The following is a 24,913-nucleotide window of genomic DNA, read 5'->3' on the forward strand; positions in this document are numbered from 1 at the left end:
GTGTTTCTTTTACTACATGTCTGTCTCTATCTCATCTCATATTGAATCTATTTTGCTACATGAGTGGATCTAAGATAGAATAGCACAGACCTTTACTATACTTCTTCTATCCTTAAAGAAAAGGAAATGCCAGGGAAAGTAAATGCTGGTAGACAGTATAGGAGTCACACACAGGAATTAGCAGACTTCCTTTTGTTAAGCAAACATTCATCTAGTAAAATGAAGTCATGGTGATGGTGATGGTGATGGTGATGATGATGATAATGATGATAGTATAGTAGTAACAGAACGGAACAGAATAACAGAATTGGAAGGGACCTTGGAGGTCTTCTAGTCCAACCTCCTGCTCATGCAAGAATCCCTATACCATTTCAGACAAATGGTTGTCAAATCTCTTCTTAAAAACCTCCAGTGAGGGAGCACCCACATCCTCTGGAAGTGAGTCGTTCCACTGATTAATTGTTCTAACTGTCAGGAAATTTATCCTTAGTAATAATAGAGCAATTGTCCCTACTTATCATCTTTGTAATATCTAAGAACAATTAGCTGTTATGGAGAAGTAAGATAGAAATAATTTAACTAATGAAAGGAAAAATTTATTATTTATTTATTTATTAGTAAAATTTATATGCCGCCCAATCCCTAGGGACTCAGGGCTGCGTACAAAATTAAAACAACAAGTATAACAATTAAAAATGAATACATCCACACATGTCCCAATCGAATCCCGCCCCCCCCCCCGGGGACATCAATCCCAGGCCTGCCAGAACAGGAAAGTTTTAATAGCTTTCTTGAAGGCCGGCAAGGTGGGAGTAGTTCGAATCTCGGGGGGAAGTTGATTCCACCACGTCAGAGCCACCACAGAAAAGGCCCTTCCCCGAGGGCCCGCCAGCCGACATTGTCTGGCCGACGGGACCTGAAGGAGGCCCAATCTGTGGGACCTCACCGGTCTCTGGGAACTATGCGGCAGTATGCGGTCCTGTAAGTAACCTGGTCCTAAGCCATGAAGGACTTTAAAGGTGACAATCAACACCTTGAATTGCATCCGGAGACCCACAGGAAGCCAGTGCAGCTCGCGGAGGATAGGTGACACGTGGGTGTACCTTGGTGCACCCACAATGGCAGATGGGTGACATTAACAGTTTTGTTCTGTGCTTCTTTTTCACACCTTAGAACAGTGATGCAAGGTTAGTCTCAGTTCTACTAAATAACAGTAGTTTTTCTATACAATTACCCATTTGCCCAAAGAGATCACACCTGATGAATTAGAAGTAATTCCTTAACCCCACGAATATAAACACTATTTATAATAATATAAACTGCTGGATTAGACTCCTGGCTATCCAATCCAGCAGTCTGTCTCATAGTGGTCAACCAACTGCACAAGGACACCTACCAATCTCCCAGCAGATGACCTTCAAAGATAGTCATACTGCCATCCAGGTTAGTAGACATTGATTCCCATGATGTTCATGAATTGATCCAGCCCTTTTTTGAAGCCAGCCAAGCTGGTCGCCACCACCACAACTCATGGCAGGACATTCCAAACCATGTTTCCTTTTGTTTGTCTTATTTGTCTCAGTAATCAGTTTCATTGAGTGACCTGTGATTCTTGTAGTTTGAAAAGGAGAAAATAAGTATTTCTTGTGCACCTTGCCACATCAAGAATAATGTTGAATGTCTCAATCATGTCCCCTCCCTTCGTTCACCTCCTTTCTAAACCAGGGCCTCCAAACTTGGCAACTTTAAGAGTTGTAGACTTGGCTGGCTGAGGAATTCTGGGAGTTGAAGTCCACAAGTCTTAAAGTTGCCAACTTTGGAGATTCTTGGTTTAGAAAGGAGGTGAATGAGAGGAGACAATTAGTTTTTCTAAACTAAAAAGCCCCCAGTGCAACCAGCTTTCCTCAGAGGGAAATTGTTCCAGCACCTTAATTATCTTAGTTACCCTGTTCTTAATCTTCTCTAGTTCCTTCTAACTCAGTGGCTCCCAACCTTTTCTATACCCCGCACTCCTAGAACGCTTCTGATATATTCTTGCACCTCTTACAAAAGTTCAAAATAACGGCAACGAATTATGCATATACACTATAATTTTGAAAATCAAGTTTTCGCATCTCCTGGAATATCATCTCACACCCCCAGGGGGGGCGAGCACCCCGGTTGGGAACCCCTGTTCTAACTATATCCTTTTTTAGGTGTGGCGGCCAAAACTTTACACAATATTCCAGATTAATACCATTAATTTATATAAAGGTATTATATTGGCATATTTCTAAAAGAACTGTGCAATTCTTTGGACACGTGTCCAGAGAAAAGTGCTTGGTAGTGTGTTTGCAGTTGTCTGAAATTTTTACTCAGAAGTATCTATTTGGAATTGAATCTGAACATTACACAGCTCTACTTTATAATTCCAAAAGATTGGTTACGGTTATCCATTGCTGAGTAAAAGATCATTTACACCTGCATTGCTTTAACAGAGCAGGAATCATGGACTAAACATATATTTATTCATTGGTACACAGTATCCATACTGCTGTGATAATATGAATTAATCATGCTCTTCAAACAGAAATTAACAAGAGGCTCCAACATAGTTTTTGTTAAAATGAAGTTTCCAACAAAGGTTAGCCAAGGAGATGATTAGTACTGTTGTACAAAATTATTGTGCAAAACTTTTCTTTCAGATGACATATTTTAACAGAAATTTGACACATAGTATGTTTGTATATATACTTTAGGCCAGGGGTAGGCAATCTTGGCTCTTTTATGACTCGTGGACTTCAACTCCCAGAATTCCTGAGCCAGCATAACTGGGAGTTGAAATCCATGAGTCGTAAAAGAGCCAAGGTTGCCTACCCCTGACCTAGATGATCTCACTTTGCAGGAGTTGCCCGATCTGCCTGGAAAAATATTGGAGGCTGGAGTGGTAGACATCACATAAAGGGGAAGGGGAAGAAGAGGTCATTAACTGGGATGACAAGGAGCACCTTTACACCCTGTAGTAAATGAATATTTTATGGCTATCCACACAAGTAGTCCTCAAGATACGACCACAACTGAGCCCCAAATTTCTGTTGCTAAGTGAGACAGTTGTGAAGTGAACTCTATCCCCTTTTACTACTTTCTTGCCACAGTTATTAAGTGAACCACTGCAATCATTAAATGAGTAACACAGTTGTCAAGTGAATCTGGCTTCCCCATTGACTTTGCTGGGTCAGAAGGTCGCAAAAGCTGATCACATGACCCTGGGACACAGCAACTGTCAACAGTATGAACCAGTTGCCAAGTGTCTGAATTTTGATCAGGTGACCATGGGAATGTTGCAATGGTCATAAGTGTGAAAAACAGTCATAAGTCACTTTTTCATTGCCGTTGTAACTTGGAACGGTCACTAAACGATCAGTTGTAAGTCAAGGACTACTTGTATCCACAATGAATATCCATTTTATGGGAGAATCCCCATCCCTCCAACTTGAAATGTGCCTGCCAACCTCCAACCTATTTGGAAAACTGAGGAAAAAGGGAGAGGTTTCCAAGCCAAGCTATGCTGACTCAGGAATTCTGGGAGTTGAAGTCCACGAGTCATAAAAGAGCCAAGGTTGCCTACCCCTGCTTTAGGCTGTTCATGTCTCAGATATGCAATTTACATGAGCCTCAGAAAAAGAGTAAGGTGGGGTAAGAATAATAATAGAATCACAGAGTTGGAAGGGACCTTGGAGGTCTTCTAGCCTTCTGCTGGCCTTCTGGCCCTCCAACCCTCTGCTCAAGCAAGAGACCCTATACCAGTTTAAACAATGGCTGTTCAGTCTCCAATTAAAAGCCTCCAGTGTTGGAGCAAAAGAAATGAAAGAGGGAACTATGAGAAAGAAGGAAAAAGAAAAGGAAATCTAACCAAATCTAACTTATACCAACACCATTCACTTTGTCTCTCTACACTTTTTCTGTTCTTATGAACCATCTTTGTTCCTGTCATTGCTGTACCCCTAAGAGTTGTCATTTCATGGGAAACATCTTTTGCGGTTGTTCTACTTACATTCCATCTCATTTCTTTATTTTCTTTCTTTTTCTTTCATACCCATTTTCTCAGTGCCCACACTTGACAATATCAAAAAGTTGTATTCCATATTCACAACCTCTCATCATCCCTGTGTCATTCACTGAATCTTTCAATCTTTTATCATAAATATCAAATCAATTGTGTGTATCAATAAATAGATTTATCCTTAGACCATGTATTTAAAAAAAACTCTTTTTCTAAGTAGATATTCACTAAACAGTTACCATGCTTTTTAAAAAAAAAAATCCCACATTTTCTAAGTAGATACTGACTTAATATTCACCATTCTTCTTGTGTCTCCAAATAACCAATCATATTTTTGTTCTCTCTTGTCTCATCCTCATCCATCCATTTATATCACCAAACAGAATATTTTTGTCCCCAGTTCATATTTATTTAAAACGTTGCACTTTTTTTTTCAAAAACTCATCTTCAGTTCTTTCATTAATACTGTTCACTGGAGCTTAACATGTGACTTTGGCCAACTTTTGCACATAATTTTTTTTAGTAATACAAGTAAGAAATAAAGTGGGTTACCAGCCTTAGTTCTATCTATGCTATATGCTGCATTGGATGCAAGAGATGAGAATACAATTCTGATAAACGTTTGGCACATTTTAGCTTGTATACAAAAAGCAGAACCCCAAGCCCCTGACACATGCTGTTCTGCGCAAGCTAGGAAATGTCAACTAGATCCTATCTTACAAACGACCATATTGTTGCCATATCTCAACAACTAGGACAGTGATGGCAAACCATGCCATCATGGCATGTCAAAAATACAGAGAATGCTCAACTTGATTCAGCTGGCATGTCACATACACACATATACACACCCACACAGCCTGCACCTGACCAAAGAGAAACAATTCATAACAAAATAATTATTTAAATTGATTATGTAATAAATAAATACTTACATAATCATAAATATTTTTCAGAATGCCTACCTGAGGCAGCTCTGTGTTGCGCAAGGGTTGAAAACTTTGCAGAAGGTTCTTGCATGGCTTGGCAGCCTCTGAAAAGTATGGGAAAGCATGCCATACTCTCATGATTTTCAGAGGCTCCCAAGGCCACATAAGGGGTTCAGGAGGCCTGATGTGTCACTAAAAATGACACATATCACCACATTGGCTCACCATCACTGAACTAGGAAGTGCATGTTTTGTATTGACACACTCAGGGTAGATTTACTTATAATCTCACTCAGCTGATATTGGGGTTTTTTTTCCAGTTGGGATTTTTGATTGGATAAACAGTTGTCACATTAATCAGTATATCGTTCAAAATTATGAAGATAGTTAAATACATTTATCTCAACTGAGAGTCCCAAATTCTTGAATCCCTTCATGTAACACTTCCTTGAAAAATGCACTAAACCATTCTCACTCAAAGGTTATCTGAAAGCAGATATTCATATTGACATACAATTTCCCATTTTGTTCTGTAGGTATACATGTATGGTTTCCTGTTAGAAAAAAAAACTGATACAAAGATGAACATCTTTGAACTGAAAGAATCTGTGCTTGACAGGATAGCATGGAGAGCATTTGCCTATAATGTCGCCAAGAGTCGGACACGAATGTTAAAACAAGAACAATTAGAAAAAAATGGAAGTCGGTGTTTTTTCTGAAATCAAACAATCCATGGGTATCTTGCAAGTGTGAAATAATAAATGCAATTAGAAAGAAAACAAAATAACAGATATCATTGAGGCGTAGTGATTAAGAACCAGAAACTAGGAGACTGTGAGTTCTAGTTTTTGCCTTAGATATAAAGCAAATTGTGTGACCTTGGACCAGTCACTGTCTCGCAGCCCCAGGAATGAAGTAATGGCAAGCTACTTCTGAAGAAACTTTGCCAAGAAAACTGCAGACAGTCACCAGGAGACAAGATTGACTGGAAGGCATTTTAAAAAATGGGGTTTTCCTATCAATTCCTTTTGCCTGTTATTGTTATTAGATTTTTATCCTGCCCTTTTCAATATCTGGTCAACTCAAAGTAGCAACTATACCTATTTCTCCTGCCTCCTATTTTCCCCACAACAACAACCTTGTGAGGTATATTCTGCTGAGACAGAACAACTGACCCAAAGTCACACTGCTGATTTCATGCCTAAGAAAGGCCTATAACTCGCTTACCTGGTTTCTAGGCCACCACCTTCATTGCTACACCAAACTGGCTCTGATATTGCTAGCATTTTTTTCTCACATGCATTAATATAAATTGAAGGTAGTTTTATATCCATGTTGGGATTTGGAGCCATGGATTTTCTATCAGGTTAATGATGTAGACCACTAGTTTTAAAATATTTCTAAATCTAATCTAAAACAGAGTCACCTTTTTAAGCCATTTATTCCACTATGTAAGTAGTTCAACATGTATAACTTGAGTTAACCTATTATCAACTACATAAAAATAATTATGATTTCTTGGTGTTTCTATAAAGAAATTTATGTGAGTAGTTGAGATGTTACATATTATGAGTTACTGAGTTGTGCTATCTTGCTGAGATGTGTTAGTCAGACTTTTTTTTTTTCAGAACACAAAACATTTGCAGTATAGGTGTACGGACAACAATGCGTGTTTTCCCAATAAAAGCAAAGAATAGAAACAAGACTCCAAATACTATACAATTACAATTGTAGCACTTTATTTTGATTGTAATTACTCAATAAATAACAGTGATTCAGGAAGTTTCACGTACAAATAAAGCCAAGTAGACTGGGCATTTGTTTCAGAAAACAAAACACAATTTAATGTAATAAACATTAAACTTTGCTTAGTATAGTTTGTGTCACTAACATGAGCTTTTGTAAAAGGCAGGCTTGCAAACTGATGAAGATTAGCAGAGAGGAAGAATGACAGGACATATTACTCTTATTAGAGATAAGGGATCCTACTGTGAAAAGTGTTTTTTTTCTGCTATTTTTGATTCCCTTTAGTGATACTTACAATCTTTCCAACATTATTAAAATGTAAGATTTGTATCCCCAAATTGTCCTTTGTGTTGCTGACACATTTGCCATGTCGTGGTGCTCAGATTTCTTCTACAATTTTTATTGGGAAAATTTGATTAGGAAGTTATTGCTAAGCATAAGATGATGATGGCAATGAATTTTATATCCTTCCAGTTCTTTACAGCTTAGAGTCTAATGTGACTTTTTCCCATGGCGCCTGAAAAATCACTTGTAGCATGCAAATATCCCAAGACCGTCAAGGTCACATTTTACACCAGAAAGATGCACACCTCTAGATATTGTAACTGAGTTATTCAAATTGGTAGTTGACATTTTTAGTTCAGGTTAACTGAGAATGAAAAAAAAAACAAACCCAAAACTGATTACTGTATATAAATGATGTCCTGGCAAACTGGCAGTGAAGATACAAAATGTGCACTCCACGTGTTTCTCTTGAAATCTTCAAAGCACCATTGCTATAAGAATTGTTTTTATTTAAGAGACAAAGAGGGCCAATGGAACAGGCTGTGTTTTGTGTTCACTTATTTTATAATTCAGCTAACGGTTCACCATCGTAGCTTTTATAAAAGGAGTGAGGGAGAAAAATAACAAGTTTAGTTAATGTTTTGTTTCAACTGAGCCATTTTCCCTGTGCAATAACTTTTTTACTCGCTGTCTAAATCTATTGCAGTCTGCCTGAATATTATGACTATGGTCATGGAACAAGTGAAGATGCCTATGACAGCTACGGTAAGGCTTGATCTATTTTTGGTAAATGTGTGAAATCAGAAAAGCAATCATTCAGTGACAACCCAAAATTACTTATACGTTCTCACTTCCTGCTTTCCCAGAGGGCAGGCTAAGCTGATTTATGTCATTCTGAAGTAAAATGTAACTTGTGAATTGAGGTCACAAAACCAAATAAATCCTTTTTGATCAGAAGTTTGCAATGACGTTAATCATAGGGGTAGGATCAGTTTTCAAAAGCAATGGTGAAAATGCTGATTAATGTCCAAATCTATTGCACGGTGACAAGCATCAGTGATGTTACTGATGTAAATAGCAACTTTATATGTACCAGCTATCTCATATTCCTGTTCTCCATAGGAAGCAAGATTTCATAGGCTAGGAGGCTACAGCAATATTTTCTATTGTTGTTGCACTGATTACCATGTAAATATGGACTACTTTCCATTTGAGCAAGATCTTGCTTTAGCTATATATTTCAGATGAAATGGCCCGCTGGTTCCCCACCTAGTTTTCCTAACGCTACAAAACTATTCACTCTTTAGAATTGATAATAGTCAGAGAGGGGTTCAATCTAGCTGAGATTAAATATTTTAAATTCAATTGATTTCATTAAAAAATAAGATTTAAGCATGAGCTTAATTCTCTCCTTGAAAATCATCACTTCAAGATAGTCTAAAGAATGCGTGGGCAACCTTGGCTCTTTTATGATTCGTGGACTTCAATTCCCAGAATTCCTGAGCCAGCCATGCTGAGGGGAAAGGGAGAGTTTCCAGGCTGAGCCAGGGCTGGCTCAGGAATTCTGGGAGTTGAAGTCCACGAGTCATAAAAGAGCCAAGGTTGCCTAACCCTGGTCTAAAGCAATTCCTATACTGTCACTTTCTCCTTCCTTCCTGCAGCAAAGCTCTGCTTTCAGAGTAGTAAGAATTATCAAGGCTTCTACCACCCTTAGGAGTAGGTTTCTGAGGTGAATTTCATCTTCTCTGAGTTTGAGATTTTGCTCCAGTCTCAGCAGGGGAGATGTGCTGTTACTCCTGCTTTCCCAACTATGACAGGATTATTGCAGCTTTAAAGTTCTTAACATTGAATAGTTTGCATGTTTCTGAAGTTGGGGAAAAAAAATATATGCAACATATTGCCAGTGAAAATGCATTTTTATCTAGATAATATTTGACCTCAAAATATTTCCTATGCTTTAGAACAGTGATGGCGAACCTTTTAGAGACCGAGTGCCCAAACTGCAACCCAAAACCCACTTTTGCATCGTCGAATGCCGGGTGGGTGTGGCCCATTGGCTGGGTGTGGCCCATTGGCTGGGCGTGGCTGCGGTGGTAACGGCAGACTGGGTGGGGCTAAAAAGTTCAATCAATCAATTCCAACTTTACAAGATCTTTTTTTTTCCCACGAGATGTTGAAATTGACTGATTGAACCTTTTTTTTTCCACACAGCGGCGGAGGCCTAAAGCGAAAAGGTTTTATAAAATCCAGCTGAAGGCCTAGGACTGGGGCAACGGCGCGCATGCCCACAGAGAGGGCTCTGAGTGCCGTCTCTGGCACCTGTGCCATAGATTCGTCACCACTGCTTTAGAACCTGTAAATTACTTTAATTTTAGCTAACTCTTCATCATTATGCAGTAATACTTTGTCCATGGAATTTTTGTTAAAGAGCCAGGAGGAATACCTTTGGTTTTGTTCTGTTGGAACAAAGAATCTTCTTAAAATATTGCAAGTGAGTCCAGGAAAGCAGGTGAATAAATTACCCAGAACAAGGCAAATGATGCTCAAATATTCCTGTAGGTTGACAGTTTCAAAAATAATTACATTTGTTGGAGTGCTGAGCATGTATGTGTCCTATGTAAAGTTTTATTTCTTTCACACTTGACTTAAAATTGTGATTTCCTAATAGATCAATGTCAACAAAGATACCAGCAAATGAAAAAAGGCATTTCTTCCACATATAATATCAAATTTATTTGTAAAGCCACAATGACAACGAACTATAATTGAACTCCTGAGTCCACTGGGCTTTTTTTTTCATGAACTCTTTCTACTTTCCATTTCTCCATGTCTTGTGATGCCCTCTGTCTAATTTGATTCAGTTTATCCTCCTGTCCTTGTCTTCCTTACTCTTGTATACAACTGAGGTCCCTTTCAGTAACTAAGTAGATAAGGTGGTATGCAATCAGTGGCTGGTCAAATTGCAATCCCAACATACCAACAATTTTGCTTTTGCAACATTCTTAATTTTGTATCTGGTGGGACCTAGGAAGAGGGCCTTTTCTCCCCTGGAGACTGCTTTTTGGAGACTCCCCCCCCAAAAAAAATCAGACTGGACCTTCACAAAGCCTTAAAAACTTGTCTCCACCATCAACCCTTGGGTCCTGGTAGTGTGGAGGGGGGGGGCATTTCTTGGATATATTGATAAGTAGGATGTTGTGATTGTTTTCTATAATTATGTTTTTAATTCTTGATTATGTTTTAATCCTTATTTTTTTGTAATTATTAACCACCAGCATCATGTATATGAGATCGACAGCCATATAAATTTATTAAATAAATAAATGGGCCGTGGCTATTCCCCTTTCCCTCAAAGCTGTTGTGTGACACCTCAGATATTTTTGCATTAGTAGGATCAATAATAACTGAGAAATAGCAATACACCTTTGTCCATGTTCCAGCTCCAGAAACATACCGAACCCTTTGATCAATTATAACTCAGTAATTTCACATGGTAGACATTTGAGATACCTTGTTCAATAATGGCTAAGATATGTTCAGTTCCCTTTTCTGTATTTTTTTATGGTTGTACAGCATTCAGAATTTGAACCTGTTCCATGTCTGCAGTTAGCCTTACAGCAAATATCAGCAAAGTTAACAGGAAATACATATTTCCTAAATACTTATGTTGGTTAGTCTCTTTTTCATCTGTATCTAAATATGAAAGGAAGCTTTAAAACAGCTATGTCATCTTTTGCTTATGATAGCCCATATAGCTGTCATGGGCTGTGAGAATAACCTTGAGGAACAGGAGGAAGAGTCTCAGACAAGATAATGGTCTGATAAGAGTAATCTCAGCCCAAAGCAAAAGTTTAATGTGAAAGAACATCTCAGACTTGAGTGTTATTAATTCTGGTTAAGATAAAGGCAGGCGTTCAGTCTCGCAAGATTATTGAACTGTAACCCTGTAATAAAAGTAGTTTTAGTATTCATCACTTCGGTATCCAAGTCTGGTCTAGCTAGAAGGCTGGCCTCGGCTTATTAAAAAGACATAGATTCAATCTGGTAATTTAACTTATTAAGATAGTTGCCTCTCAACCAGTTCTTCACAATAGACTAATACTTTTTGTCCAGATACCATTCCTCATGCCATCCAATAATCATTATTATTTAAGCAAAAAAGAAAAGGAGGGTGCATTCAAATCAATAAATTTAAGTCAGCTGCCTAACATACACTATTATATACATTTTCTGGTAGATCCTCAAGGGCTGATATACAAAGAATATTCACTATTCCTAAATTTGCTAGTAGTGACCACCTGCAGCATTTAGTGAAAAAGACATCATTTCCTTTAGTCTCAGCTTTTAAAAATGCCCCATGGGAATGCCCACCCTTTCATCCTTTCTCCCAGTCTTTCTTCAGTTTCTCTTAATCAGCATTCTGCTGTTTGGGGTTCTCTTGCTTTTGTAAAGACCGAGATCTATTTTTCAAAAATGTAACCATAATTTATGAAATACTTAAGTAAATTCCCTTTAACCAAGAATTTTAGATTGTAAGAGCATGAGAAATTTCTCCCAAGAATCATCTATTTCCAAAGATAGAAGTCTACTATTGTCCAGGGTTGATAGAATTTGCTTTATTTTTTCCAGTCCTGGAAACAGCATTTACAGTTGGGGGGGGGGGGAAGAGGAGGAGGAGGAAGAGGAGGAGGGGGAGTTGTAAGCCACCACACTATCAACTTACTAGTGGCTTTCTCAGCATGCATCATTCTTGCTGGATCTGAAACCATCATTTAGGAAAGTACCGCTATTTATACCCACTTCCTCCAGGAAATGCCTTGGATTCAATGAGTTCTTAAGTCAGGAGAACTCTGGGGAAGTTTTACTATATCTTCTGCCTCTTCCCCATTGGCTTTGCAGGCTGGACCCGAACTCTGTTAAGAACATTTTTTGCTTTTTCAGTGGCTTTTCCTCTCCATTGCTTCTTTTTGGAGGACTGACTAAATAAATGCAACCTTTCAATTGTCCTTGTTTTGGTTTATAGTCTTCATACCACACAACAGATGAGATGAAAGCAGTTTAACAAATGAATGGCTGGTTCTCTGGAATTCAAAACTACCATCGTCTGTTTCACTGTTAATAGAGAGACAGCGTTTGCATAACACGCTTACCCCATTAAACATGTGTTGTGAATTTAGCCACTGTGTATAGATCTTGCTCAGTTTTGCTTTTAATGTTCCAGGTCTTTACGAAAGTGACAAATCAATGTTTAATTGCTCTCAATACCAATGAGAAATTATATAAAATGTGTGCTCTATATTGAATAGTCATCATTTTCACAATATCCAAGAAAATTCAGCTATATGGAATAAGAACAAAAATACCAGAATCCCTTTTGCCACATTTAATATCCCAATCATAGAGCTATGACTAAACCCATAGCTTTCAAAATATACAAGACAATTCAGCCATTCCTAATGTTACCCCTGCAGGTATCCTTAAAGCACAATACAAGTATGGGAAAATTCTTCCCTCCAACTTTTAGTCAAAATGGCACTTATCCTTGTGTCACAGCAATTTGGAAGGCTAAGTAGCTAAACCTTTACTACAATCTTTGACCAACTTGTCTACATATACGTGAAATACACATAGCCCATTAAAATGACAATTAAAGTAAGTTCTATGAGTTAAAGAGAAGGAAATGAAGGGAGGAAGAAAGGAGGGATTTTTAAATGTATCAAAGAAATGTAATTTTGTTGGACAATATTTGTTGTCTCACTCTTGTAGCAGTGAGGTAGAATTTGGCAACACTGGGTTGTGGCAGCATTAGGAGAGATAGGAGACGCTGACATAGGAAACAACACTGATAGGGCAAGCCATTAGTATATTGTAACCCTAACTCTAGTCTAGCACTGATGATGTTGCCTGGTTTGGTAATGAAACATCTGCAAGAAAATTACCAAACTCAGAGAGCACTGAGGACACCACAGCTTAACCCTGAGCTACAGATATTTTCTTCTATACCATTGATCATCTCTCCCTAGGAATTCCTTAATGAGGGCTGGATCATTATCTTACTCAGGTTTAGGTAGAAATGACAGGACAACAGGACATCCTGAATATTCTCTTTGGCATGGGGTCATTTGGGTGGGCAATACAACTACTGGAAAGATACCCTATCCCAGACTCCAGGTTTTGAGTTAGGAAGAACGTATGGAAAATCCTTGGCTTCACACCAAGGATCAAACTCTTTGGAACTGGAATAGAACATAAGAAAAGTACATTATTTTGCAATCAGAGCTAGTCACAATCTGCAGACTTCAGCTTGTCAAGCAATCCACATTTGGGGTCCATGTTTCTCCTAATTAATATCTTAACATATGAAAGGACTAATTTAAAAAGTAACATGGCATTTCCATCTGGCTCTCACACCATGGACTTAAACAGATATATGTCTATAATTATATTATTGCATGACCTCTATATGGTCTTTAAATATATGTTCTACACATGCATGATAAAGTAATGCTTCTAGTACATACAGGAAGTTTTCCCAGAGCCTAGCAAAAATTATGGCAAAGAGGTAGTGTGAATTTTAAATAACATGGCTAAAGTCAGAATCAGTAATTGTCAATTGATGATAAACCAAGAAAGCTAGCAGCCAACAAGTAACTTCCTATTTTATTTTATTTTATTGTTTTATTTTATTATTTATTTGATTTGATTTGATTTATTATTTTATGAATTTATATGGCTGCCCACTCACTTTCAGTGACTCTAGGCAGCTTACAAACAATAAAAAACCCAATATACAAAGAGTAAAAACAATAACCTCCCACTCACCTTGGTGATAACGAGAATCAAACAACCACTTGATGGGCTCCATCCTGCTCCGGGTTCCCCAGGCCCGTTGGAAAAGTGTCAAAGTGTGGGCCAGTCTAATCTCCAGGGGGATGATGTTCCAAAGGGAAGAAGCCACCACAGAGAAGGTCCTTCTTCTGAGTCTCACCAGATGTACCACCTTAAGAGAAGGGACTCTTAATAGTGGGTTGCTATACTGATTCTGTGAAAACACAAAACAGTGGAAATATCCACATTAATAAAGGTTTTCTACTAGTGCATTTAATGCACGTGCTTTTAAAACAATTCCCATAACTTTTAATTAACTTTTAGCCATGATTAGGTTTGTGGGGTTTTCCCCTTTTTTCCCCATTCTGCATGTACAGTACCTCTTCCAAATCTTTTGCACCATTCTTCTGACTTAAAACAGAGAAGGTCCTTCCATACAACCTCTAGCCTCACTGCATGGCAGCTACCAAGCATCCCCACTCCAGAGCAACATCTTCCCATGTCATACCTCACTTCTTCCAAAGAGTAGCCAGCTGACAACTCATCCTTTCCTTCATTCACCCCTAATTCTGGTATCTTTTTCTGGGAAGTTAAAAATGGCTTTAAGACACCAAAAGGAAACCGCATTTTCAGACATGATCATCTGTCAAAATTGAACTGCTATGATGCCTGCTAGCTTCTATCACTAATCAACTGGCCATAGAAAAGGGGGGAGGGGAAAAAATCGAAGGGAGGAAATGGAATTCCAAGAAGCTGTTCAAGGACCATGAGAGCCTGCAAGAACACCAAGATCACTAATGCAGGTGCTCGATGGAGAAGTGGACTGTTCCCATAACAAAATGAAGTACTACTATTGGACAATGTGAACACCCGATGGGTGGGGACAAGGGAATCTATTGTTTAACTAAGCAAGCTTTTGCGTGGGAAAACAAGAGCTGGTTTTGCTTCTTTAGTTCCGAGATGGTGTATCCAGTAAAATTTTACCTTTTGGAATTTAATTGCCTTGCAGGATTCCTAGTCGGACTTTTGACATCATTTTTACTGAATTTATTCTGGCCAGGGAACTAACCTGATAGTTAATGTTGAATTCCTTGGATACCTAAATCCACAATATGGTGGCAGCCCCCCACTCCCTCGTGCAAGAGCTTCTGATGACGTTTTGCAAATGAATTCTACTAGTTCTACTAGCACAGAACTAAAATGTTGTACAGTAAATCCTTCCAGTGGAATGTAGTTGTGGATGGGCTGTGACACCAAATAGGACAGATAAAAAAAATGATACTCCTTAAAGGGAAAATGTAGAGCAATTCAGACAGGAATGAGGAACCTGAAACTTTCCAAATGTTATAAAGTCGCAGTGTCCAGAATAACCTTTGTCTAATGTGGGCTGTATAGGGCTAGACTACTATAAGAGTAGCAAGATTTTCATCCTTTGCAAATACATTTTCTGTAGTTAAACTCAATGGTAGTTGAAAAAAATACCAACTGTACAATATAAGGTAAAACATAGTTTAAGTTAACCCAAGTAGTTCTAACCAAAAGTGCTCTTTCTGTATCCAAAAATCTCATTTTCTGCTTTATGGTCAGTTATATCCTATTAGTTAATTGGGAGCAGGTAACTAGGTTCCAGAAGTCAATGCACTTTGGAGTTTTATATTTAGGAGTTTTATTCAAAGCAATAAGCACTGGTAATTATTACCAGGGCTTTTTTTCTCAAAGAATGCCCAGAACGGAGTTCCGCCACCTTTTTTGGATGGAATCTTATAGGGTAGGCAAGGTGGGTTGTATGATGTGTGTGAATTCCGGCACCTTTTTTTTTTTTAAGAAAAAAACATTGATTATTACATAGCTTATCAGCAGAGACAGAGCAACCTTTCTCTTCTAAAGTTCTCTTGAATGGTGACTCAATTTTTTTCAGGGCTAATCTAAGCAGGAGGTTATGCCAATCTGCTTCAGCAATGGCCATACTGGGGGGCTGCTGGGAATTATGGTTTGGCAGTATCTGCAGGGTTTCCTATTCCTACTCCATTAGTTAAACAATTGTGATAAAAGTAACCAAATGACATTTTTCTGTACATCAATAAAAATGCCTGATAGGACAAAAGGATCAAACAGTGGTAAAGTGAAGTAGAAATGGAGGAAATCTCATTATCAGAGGAAAAGAAGAAAAGAAAGAAATGGCAAATTGTTGCAGAAAAGAGCAGCATAAATTGTATATATGGGCAGCATTATAATATGCTTGTAAAAAAATGGTACAGGAGGGCAATGTCATTACTGAATTTCTTCTGGATTCAGCCCAGAGAGCTGAATCATCTCTCAAAATGCATTTAATATTTAAACTGAAGATAACAGCAGGTAAGAACTAGGCTGGATCAGTCCAAAGGCTTACATAGTCTAGCACTGAGGTCCCACAAACATTATTCAGGATGAGTGTTAGAAACCACAATTAGTTGATATATCACAACAGATAGTATAGAAATGACATATATCTACAGCATATAAAAGCAGTTTTGTTGCCCTTAAATTCCACATGTTTGTCTGACCCCCCTGCTAACATTGCCCAAATTGGTGGCTGTCGCTTCATCTTGTCACAGCAAATTGTATAGTTTTAATTCTGTATTTTATACTAAAGGTTGTCTTCCATTAGCAATCAGAACTGGGACCAGAAACTCTCGCTAAACAATGTAGCTGTAAAATGAAAAATCATGTGACTGCACAGACCTAACAGAGGCAGTTCTGATATTACTGGTTGTAGTCATTAAGCAAATCACACACAGTCATTAAATGTGACATTATATGACCTTGAATTGTGACTTCCTGCTGGTTTCCCCATTGATGTTACTTATTGGAAGGTGGCAGTGATGGTCACAATTGGCAATCATGTGATTGTGGGATGCAGTGACCCTTGTAATTGTGTGCCAGGGACCAAGTGCCCAAATTGTGACCATGCGATTACAGGGGCACTACAATGGCCTCAACTTTGAGGACCAGTTGCAAATCTCATTCAGGAACAGTGAAACTTTGGACAATTGCTGATCAAATGTGATCATTAAGTGATGTCTACCTAGATGTCTTTTCATCTATTCTGCATAGCACCTGAACAAGAAGCAATGGATGGAAACTTACCAAGGAGAGACCCAACCTAGAACTAAGGATAAATTTCCTGACAGAACAATTAATCAGTGGAATGGCTTGGCTCCAGAAGTTGTGGGTGCTCCATCACTGAAGGTTCTTAAGAAGAGATTGGACAACTATTGGCCGGAATAGTATAGAGTCTCCTACTTGAGCAAGGGGTTGGACTAGAAGACCTCCAAGGTTCCTTCCAACTCTGTTATTCTGTTATTCATCTGTCCTGAATCTTTGACAGCTTCATACTATGGTCCTGAGACCATGGTCCTGTTGTCTTTCTCTTAACTGATATTGTTCCCAAGTTAAAATCAAGTTCTATAAGGAAATGTAATAAAAATAATAATTGCATGAAGGGGGAGAAAGGAGTAGATTGAATTTCTGTCTGTTATGCATCTCTTAAAGCATATATCTTTTCCTTTCTCTCCAAAATTACCCCAACATTGTGGAATGGCAAACATTATGCTTTCATCCTACAACAGAGCTTGTCAGCTTTCGCATCCTGTCCGTAACTCAGGGCATATGAGAAGTCTAATCTTCAGCATTTGGAATCAGAAGAAGTGGGAGGAATGGATGTTCAGGTCAAACAGATCCCCAGAAATGCTGGAAAAAATAATTTATTCACAATAACACTTCAATATGCCTTATACATTTCAAATTCTGCGTAGGACGTTTTTCAAAAGAAGCAACTCCCACTCCCCCCAAATGTCTTCCTGTCATATCTTTTCTGTGACAAAGAAAGTTGTGATCTCCTTTGAAAGAACAATCGCCTGAAAAAAAGAAACTTTCTGTGAAGGAAAATAAGGATATGTGGAGAGATTAAATCCAGTCCAATTTAGGGTTCTCTTTGCAAGGCAGAACTCTATCCTGGCAGATTTGTGTCTGGATTTTTAATAAATTATCCAGACATAAATTGACTGATGCATTTAGTTTTTCTTCAATTTGAGAATGGATAAAGCTGCTAGATTCTTGATTTTGTCTTTTTACAGGAAAAATGTAGTCCACCTCACAACAATGTAGGGCTCTTTGCAGCAGCATTTACTTCCTTGCAAGTCCCATGGTCTGTCCAAAAAGTGCTAAAAAGTAGAAACAGGTCAGAGGCATAGCTAACCATGATGACTCGTAAATGATAAAAGAAGCACCATGATGTCACAACATCAGCTCCACCCTTCCATACATGCATTGCAAAGTCATCCCTTCTGTGGAAGTCCTAGATGCTGCTGTGAAAGATGCAGTTTGGCTATGGAAAGAAAGCAAATGTGGCCATCCTCTACATTTTCAAAAGTGTAACTGCTTTAGTTGCTACACCAAATTCTGGTTGTAAAAAATGAGAGTGTTTGATCTAGTGGTTATGGTGCTAGCCTAAAAGCCAGGAGACTGTGAATTCTAGTACCGCCTGAGAAAGCCAGCTGGGTGACTTTGGGCGAGTCACCTTCTCTCAGCCCAGCTCACCTCTCAGGGTGTTGTTGTGGGGGAAAATTATGAGGAGGAAAGAGAATTAGGTATGCCTTGTGTGATTTATAAAAATGTATAAAAATAACACAGGATAAAAATCTAATAAATAAACAAACATCCTGATAAAAGTAGGGCAGATTTTGATTAGGAAGCTAAAATGGTAAAAGATGCACAATTGAGTGTTTGGTTTTATTCTCATATAAATCAAAGAAGTGATCTAAGTTGTGTACCTGTGTGAACAAACTAGGAAGCAAGTAGGGCCTGGTCAAGTTATCAATTAGACAACAATGTAGTATATTTGGAATATACTTGGAATTCTAACTTCAAAGCTTAGGAATGGGATGGAGCAAGGGGATGGAAAACAATCACAATCATTTCAGTAGTTAAAAATTGGCCTCTAGAAAAACTCAGCTAAGCCTGCCAGGTAATAGTCTTAATGTTTTTTAATCAACAGAACTGGGATATAGGTAGTTAAGGCAGCAGTCCTTTGCATTTATCTGCAAGAAAATCTTGCTTTATTCAGGGGAATTACTTCTATATATAAAATTACACTGTAAATTCTATAAAGAGCAATATTCATTCAAGCATAGTGCTAAGTATGTCTAATCAGAAGCACATCCTATCACATTCAGTCATAACTAGGCAAGGAATAGCGTCAGTGTATAGACTAAAGAATCTGACAGAGATGATGGATTGCAGATTTTTCTCAACAAACAAATGGTCTCTTAATATAAGAAATTTTGCTCTCCTGAGCAGTTTCTAAAACACTTCATTTTAAATTATTTTAATTGTATCTCTTGATATTGTAAGCCACCAAGAATTTGTCAGAATGAGAGGCCATAGTAAATTGAGATAATAATAATAGTATTTTTAAATAGCTGTTTTTAAAATATAAGAAAATTAGATGTCCACGCTCCAGTTCTTTTTAATTAAACTATTTAAGAATGAAAAGTTATGCTAATATTTTGCAAGCAATATCACAGAATGCTGTTATTCTCTGTTGAGAAATTACTTTCAACATAAATTAATATTTCAGATTATTATGTTTAATTGGATATAGTTTATCTAAACACTAACTTTTTTATGCAGAGCCATAAATTAGGTCTGTATTGCCCCCTATTAATGTATTTAATGTATTTCTAGAATGAAATTGGTCGTTATTTTGCTCCTTACAGTGATTTAACAATGTTATGCAAGTGTAGAAGAGACATATTTACTGAGCCAATATTGCTTGGAAACCATTCAGCTACAGTATTCCTACAGGTAGTCCTCAATTTACGACCACAATTGAGTCCAAAATTTCCAATGCTGAGCAAGAGAGTTATTAAGCGAGTTTTGCCCCATTTTATGATCTTTTTGCCACAGTTGTTAAGTGAACCACTACAGTTCTTAAGTTCATCACATGGTTGTTAAGTGAATCTGGCTTCCCCATTGATTTTGCTTGTCAGAAAGTTACAAAAGGTGATCACATGACCCCAGGACACTGCAACTGTCATAAATACATGCCAGTTGCCAACTGTCCAAATTTTGATCACGTGACCATGGGGATGCTGCAATGTAAGTGTAAACAACAGTCATAAATCACTTTTTCGATGCCGTTGTAACTTCAGACAGTCCCTAAACAAATGGTTGTAAATGGATAATTACCAATATTTAATAAGATAGAGAAAAGTGGGTGCTAATAAAATCAAACAGTGATAGTAACATCACTAAGATCTAGTGCAGAGAACTAGTCTATTGTCATTGTAGTAACTTATAGCAGTTTGTGCCTTTGTGTGTGTGTATGAATTAATAGACTTTTGTGCGTACACAGAATTATCTGCTTGTATTGGAAAGCCCGCTTGAATAGTATCTAAGTTTCCCATCATTTCCACTGTGCTTTTTAAGTTAAATGGAAAAACAGATAATCATCTTTCAGCTGCCCCCTTCTGACTCAATTTCTGATCCAGTTATTCAGACCATATTAGAAACTCAGGCATGAAATAAGTTTGCAACAGGCAAAAAAATCGAAGAGTATTTTTTTCCAGGGCTGATAGTTTTGCTAAACCTTTGATTGTGCTGCAAATTGGAAGAAACGGATTTTTCTTTCTTTAGCAGTTGGATCTTAGACAGTACCGCTAGCTTCATATTCTAATGCATTATTAGCTGGATAGCTTGATCAGATTCTCGTATTCATGTCTGCTAAAATAAAGCAACTTCTTCTCTATTTTGTCTGTTTTAGCTCAAGAAGAGTGGACTATAAGTCGTCCCAGCCTAAAAGCTCCGACTCCTAGGTCAACCAGAGGGAGTTACAGGGAACACCCCTATGGTAGATATTGAAAGTCCTCCACATCTGTGACCTCAACTTAAAGACAATTAAAAACCCGTGGTCTCCACGTAAACAGCAACAAGACAAGTAATAGCCCATTTTTTTTCTATCCTAGGAATTACTGGTTATGATTACCTGTATACTACTTATGTTTCCAGACTGGAGTGAAACTGGCATTAGTATTATTTTTAGGACATGGACTTTAAAAGACTGTTGGCAGTTGTTGACTAAACCTTTCAGCAAGATGATGTTGTCTTGGTTGTTCCTCACTGTTGTGTGTAATTTTAAAGCAAAACAGGAAAAAAAAAAAAGAAGCATGAAGCTGCATCTCTTACGCCCTGTCCCCACCCTAAGGTTGAGTTTTTATTTAGGGTTGCTAAAAAATGTAATATGACCTTTTTTTGAACCAGATGATAATCGAGATGTAGATAAGCTGTTTTAACCTGTCTTTTAATATATGTTAGTTAGATTTAAAATGCTTAATATTAAGTTTGTAAATTTCATTTTAAATGCTGTTTTAACGGGGTTGACAACAAGCTACTACTGTATGGATGTAGCTAACTGAATTTGTCCAGTGTTTTAATCTGTATTTGTTTTGTTTTTTATTATTTTTTTTAAATCACATAAAGTTCCATGTGTAAGCTTCTCTAAATAGGAAACATAATTTTGTCAAATATGTTTGCCATAACTTGTCAATAAAGCTGAAAACTTTTGTAACAAACTAAATTTGGAATTACGTGTGTTTAGCTTTAAATGCCTGCTTGATTTCTTCTTCAAGAGATGCCTAAATATGTTTTTGATATAAACCCTTTCTTTTACAAAAACAAAATCTCTATATAAATGAACCCAAGTTTGTTTTAAGACGATGTGCAAGACTTTAAAAAAATTGTATTAATAGCTTATGGTTGTTAAATAATTTAAAAGCTAACCAACTAAACTGTGACATGACTCATGACTAGAGGACACTAATGTATATAACATGTTAATGGGGAAAAAAGTCGTGGCTTTAGAAGAATAAATGGATTTTTAAACTCTCCTCTTAAGTTTGATCTTGCTAAACACACACTCTGATTGATTCGTTTGTATTAGCCTGTCTCTCGTGAGAATGTAATGGAGTTTAAAGAGGTAAGATTATTGCTTACCAGTGTTAGACTGTCTAAATGCTAGATCTTCAACCGCTGAGTCTCCCCATACATTAAATATCCCATTCAACATGTAAGCATTGCATAGACTCACCTTCTTGTTTTCACTCTGAGGAGTCTGTCGGCTGCATTTGCGGAGTTCTCTAATAACTTGTCTTGACAGTCCAATCATCAGTGTCACTGCCCAGTTGTTGCTATTCAACTTCAAAAACTCTATTTGTAATTTTCAGTGCTAATTATCACCTCCCTTGAAGGCAGTTTATAGAGGGCTGTTATTTCTTTTGAGAATATCAGACTTGATGGCTGATGATTATTAACGAAATATGTCGCAGGACTCAAAGGATGACTAAACGTTAAACAGGTAACATTAATAGTAACTGTAATTTTGAGTATGCAACAGCAATGTTAAATATTCCAAGTGATTAAGTTACTGATAGTTAAAAAAGTAAACCTGCCAAAACTTAACAAATAGGTATTATAGGCTATTAAAACAGCTAATTAACATTAACTAGAGGCAACAAAATTATGTTACAATATATAACCCTTGAGGCAATAAACAGAACTAAAATTAACAATAATAGTAATGCAACTCTTGCTAACAGTAATATATAACCTACATTTCTATGACAAAAAGGAAGAGTTTTATCGTAGGCAATCTTAAATGCAATTTTTTTATTTCCAGTGGCTTTTTGTCAATGCAATTGGTTTACTTTTTTGATGAGAGCAGAGAAAAATGGTGGCTGTTCAGTTTGTGAGCCCATGAAAGATTTTTTGCAGCTGGAGTTGCATGCTAACTTTCTTGACTAGTCTTTCAAAATGTGCATTCTCTCTGTTGATTCAGCTGTGTTTATTGATATGGGCTTGGTTAGCTTGACATCTGTCACACTGAATGTTCTGTCTCACTGTTTCAGGGATCTGAACATACTGGACTGCAAGCTAGAAGACTGTTACATAAGGCCCAGGTAAGCAATCAATGAAAACAGATGCTTTTCTGATTTAAAAAAAAAAGAATGTTTGTAACTCAGGATTGAACTGTGGGATCCTTGGTGCTCTCTCTCAGCTTAGTAGTTTTTTTGCATATGTTTCATTATCCAACTAGGTGCTGACTGACAATGTTACCTAGTTGGGTAATGAAACATCTGCAAGAAAACCACCAAGCTCAGAGAGCACCCCCCAGATTCTTTTCTTCAGTAATTGTGAGGATTGTGTTGATTTTGTGAAATATTGCCATTGTTACTAAACAATTTCAGTTTATTCCAATTCCAAGGTTGCAGTTTTATTCATTCTTTCTTGGATGTCACACCATTGATCAAAGTGGGATTTCCTTCAGTGTAAAAATGATTAGCTTGAAATGTAAACTTGTGTCCTCATCTATCAAATGCCAATAGTCTCCCAGATATGTTACAAGCTAAAACTATTCTACAAAGAAAAGTTACAGAAATATGTGGTGTTGGGTTTTGTGCTTGTCTACCTAGTAAGCTATTTCTGGTGTCCAAGAAGCCATAGAACAGTTATGAATGTTGATGTATTGAGTTATTTTTCTTTTTAAAGACTGGAAAATTTCTTTTGAAATATATATATATATATATTGAAATGTAGGTCTTTGGTTATTCGGGTTTTCTCCCACATCAGATTGGAAGTGTCTTGGTGACATTTCGACGAAGTCCCATTCGTCGTCTTCAGGCTGGTGTTTTCTGCTTCTTGCTTCTAGAAGCAATGTGTGATCATAGCTGTTTCTTCCTTTTAACTGCTAGTGGGGGTATGAACTGATTGGATGGGAGCTTAGCTGTATTCTGATTGGGTGGAGGTGTGTTCTGATTGGTTAGGGGCTTGGCTGTGCTCTGATTGGATGGGGGGTTGGCTGTGCTCTGATTGGATGGGGGAGTGTTCGGTTTGGGTGGGGGCTTTGTTGTGCTTGGGTTAGTCTGAGTTGCAGGGGGATTTGAGATGGTGACCTGCATTGCTCTTGTTTTTCTTCGCGTTCGTGGTCGTGCCTCATCTTCATGGTGGGTGTCAGTTTGTTTCATGTATGGATTGGAGGGGTTCAAAGTGGCTAATGATGCAGCTGTGGTCTGGTTTCTGGTTTGTGGTCATGCCTCATCATCGGTGTGGGTTTGGGTTTGCTTTTTGCGTGGATGTGTGGTGGTGACATCATGTGTGATTTTCGTGAGTGTGGGTCTGGTGTCATTCTTTGGGTTAGGGACTTGTTTGTCAATAAGGGTGGGTTTCAAATGGCTGGTAGGCGGGAGGTATCATCTCGTTTATTCATGCTGTGTGGGCGTTTTTCTATCTCGATGGCTTCTCTGATTATTCTGTTATTAAAGTGTTCAGTTTTGGTGATAGTTCTGGTCTTTTTAAAGTCAATTTCATGTCCTGTGGCTTTAAGGTGTTGGACCAGAGAAGAAGTTGGTTCCTCTTTTTTGACTGAGTTCTTATGTTCTTCAATGCGTGCACTTATTCTTCTGTTGGTTTGTCCGATGTATGTGGTGGGACAAGCGGTGCATGGGATTTCATATACGCCTTGATTTTCTAACTTAATTTTGTCTTTGGGGTTTCTTAGGATGGTGGATATTTTTCTGTTTGTGCAGAATGCTATCTTGATGTTGTGTTTGTTGAGGATCTTGCTGATTTTGTCTGTGGTGCCTTTTAAGTATGGAAGGAGGGCTTTGCCGTTTTCTTGTTCTCTGTGTTGGATTTTAGTGGACAGAGAACAAGAAAACGGCAAAACTCTCCTCCCATACTTAAAAGGCACCACAGACAAAATCAAAAAGATCCTCAATAAACACAACATCAAGACAGCATTCTGCACAAATAGAAAAATATTATCACACATTGATCACACATTACTCCTAGAAGCAAGAAGCCAAAACACTTCCAATTTGACGCGGGAGAAAACCCGAATAACCAAAGACCTACATACAAACACCCGCAAAAACCTCAGAAAACAAATATATTGAAATATATATATATATATATATATATATATATATATATATATATATATTAAGTACACTATCCATTAAAAGCAGAAAGACATAACTGATATGACTTT

At 37.7% G+C, this 24,913-nt stretch overlaps 1 protein-coding gene across 1 annotated transcript in view; it reads left to right on the forward strand.

Annotated features, from left to right (window-relative positions):
- Nucleotides 1–21,421, forward strand: part of KHDRBS2 (KH RNA binding domain containing, signal transduction associated 2) — a gene marked incomplete at its 5' end in the record, with an annotated part of 306,097 nt that extends 284,676 nt beyond the window's left edge. Inside the window, 2 exons of the mRNA XM_039320274.1 lie at nt 7,709–7,767; nt 20,633–21,421. Of these exons, the coding sequence (XP_039176208.1) occupies nt 7,709–7,767; nt 20,633–20,730 (157 nt within the window). The remainder of the gene's footprint in view (nt 1–7,708; nt 7,768–20,632) is intronic.
- Between the last annotated feature and the right edge of the window lie 3,492 nt (nt 21,422–24,913).

Source organism: Crotalus tigris, unplaced genomic scaffold, assembly GCF_016545835.1.
Source record: "Crotalus tigris isolate CLP2741 ecotype Arizona unplaced genomic scaffold, ASM1654583v1 scf7180000023635.1308423, whole genome shotgun sequence".
Lineage (NCBI taxonomy): Eukaryota > Metazoa > Chordata > Lepidosauria > Squamata > Viperidae > Crotalus > Crotalus tigris.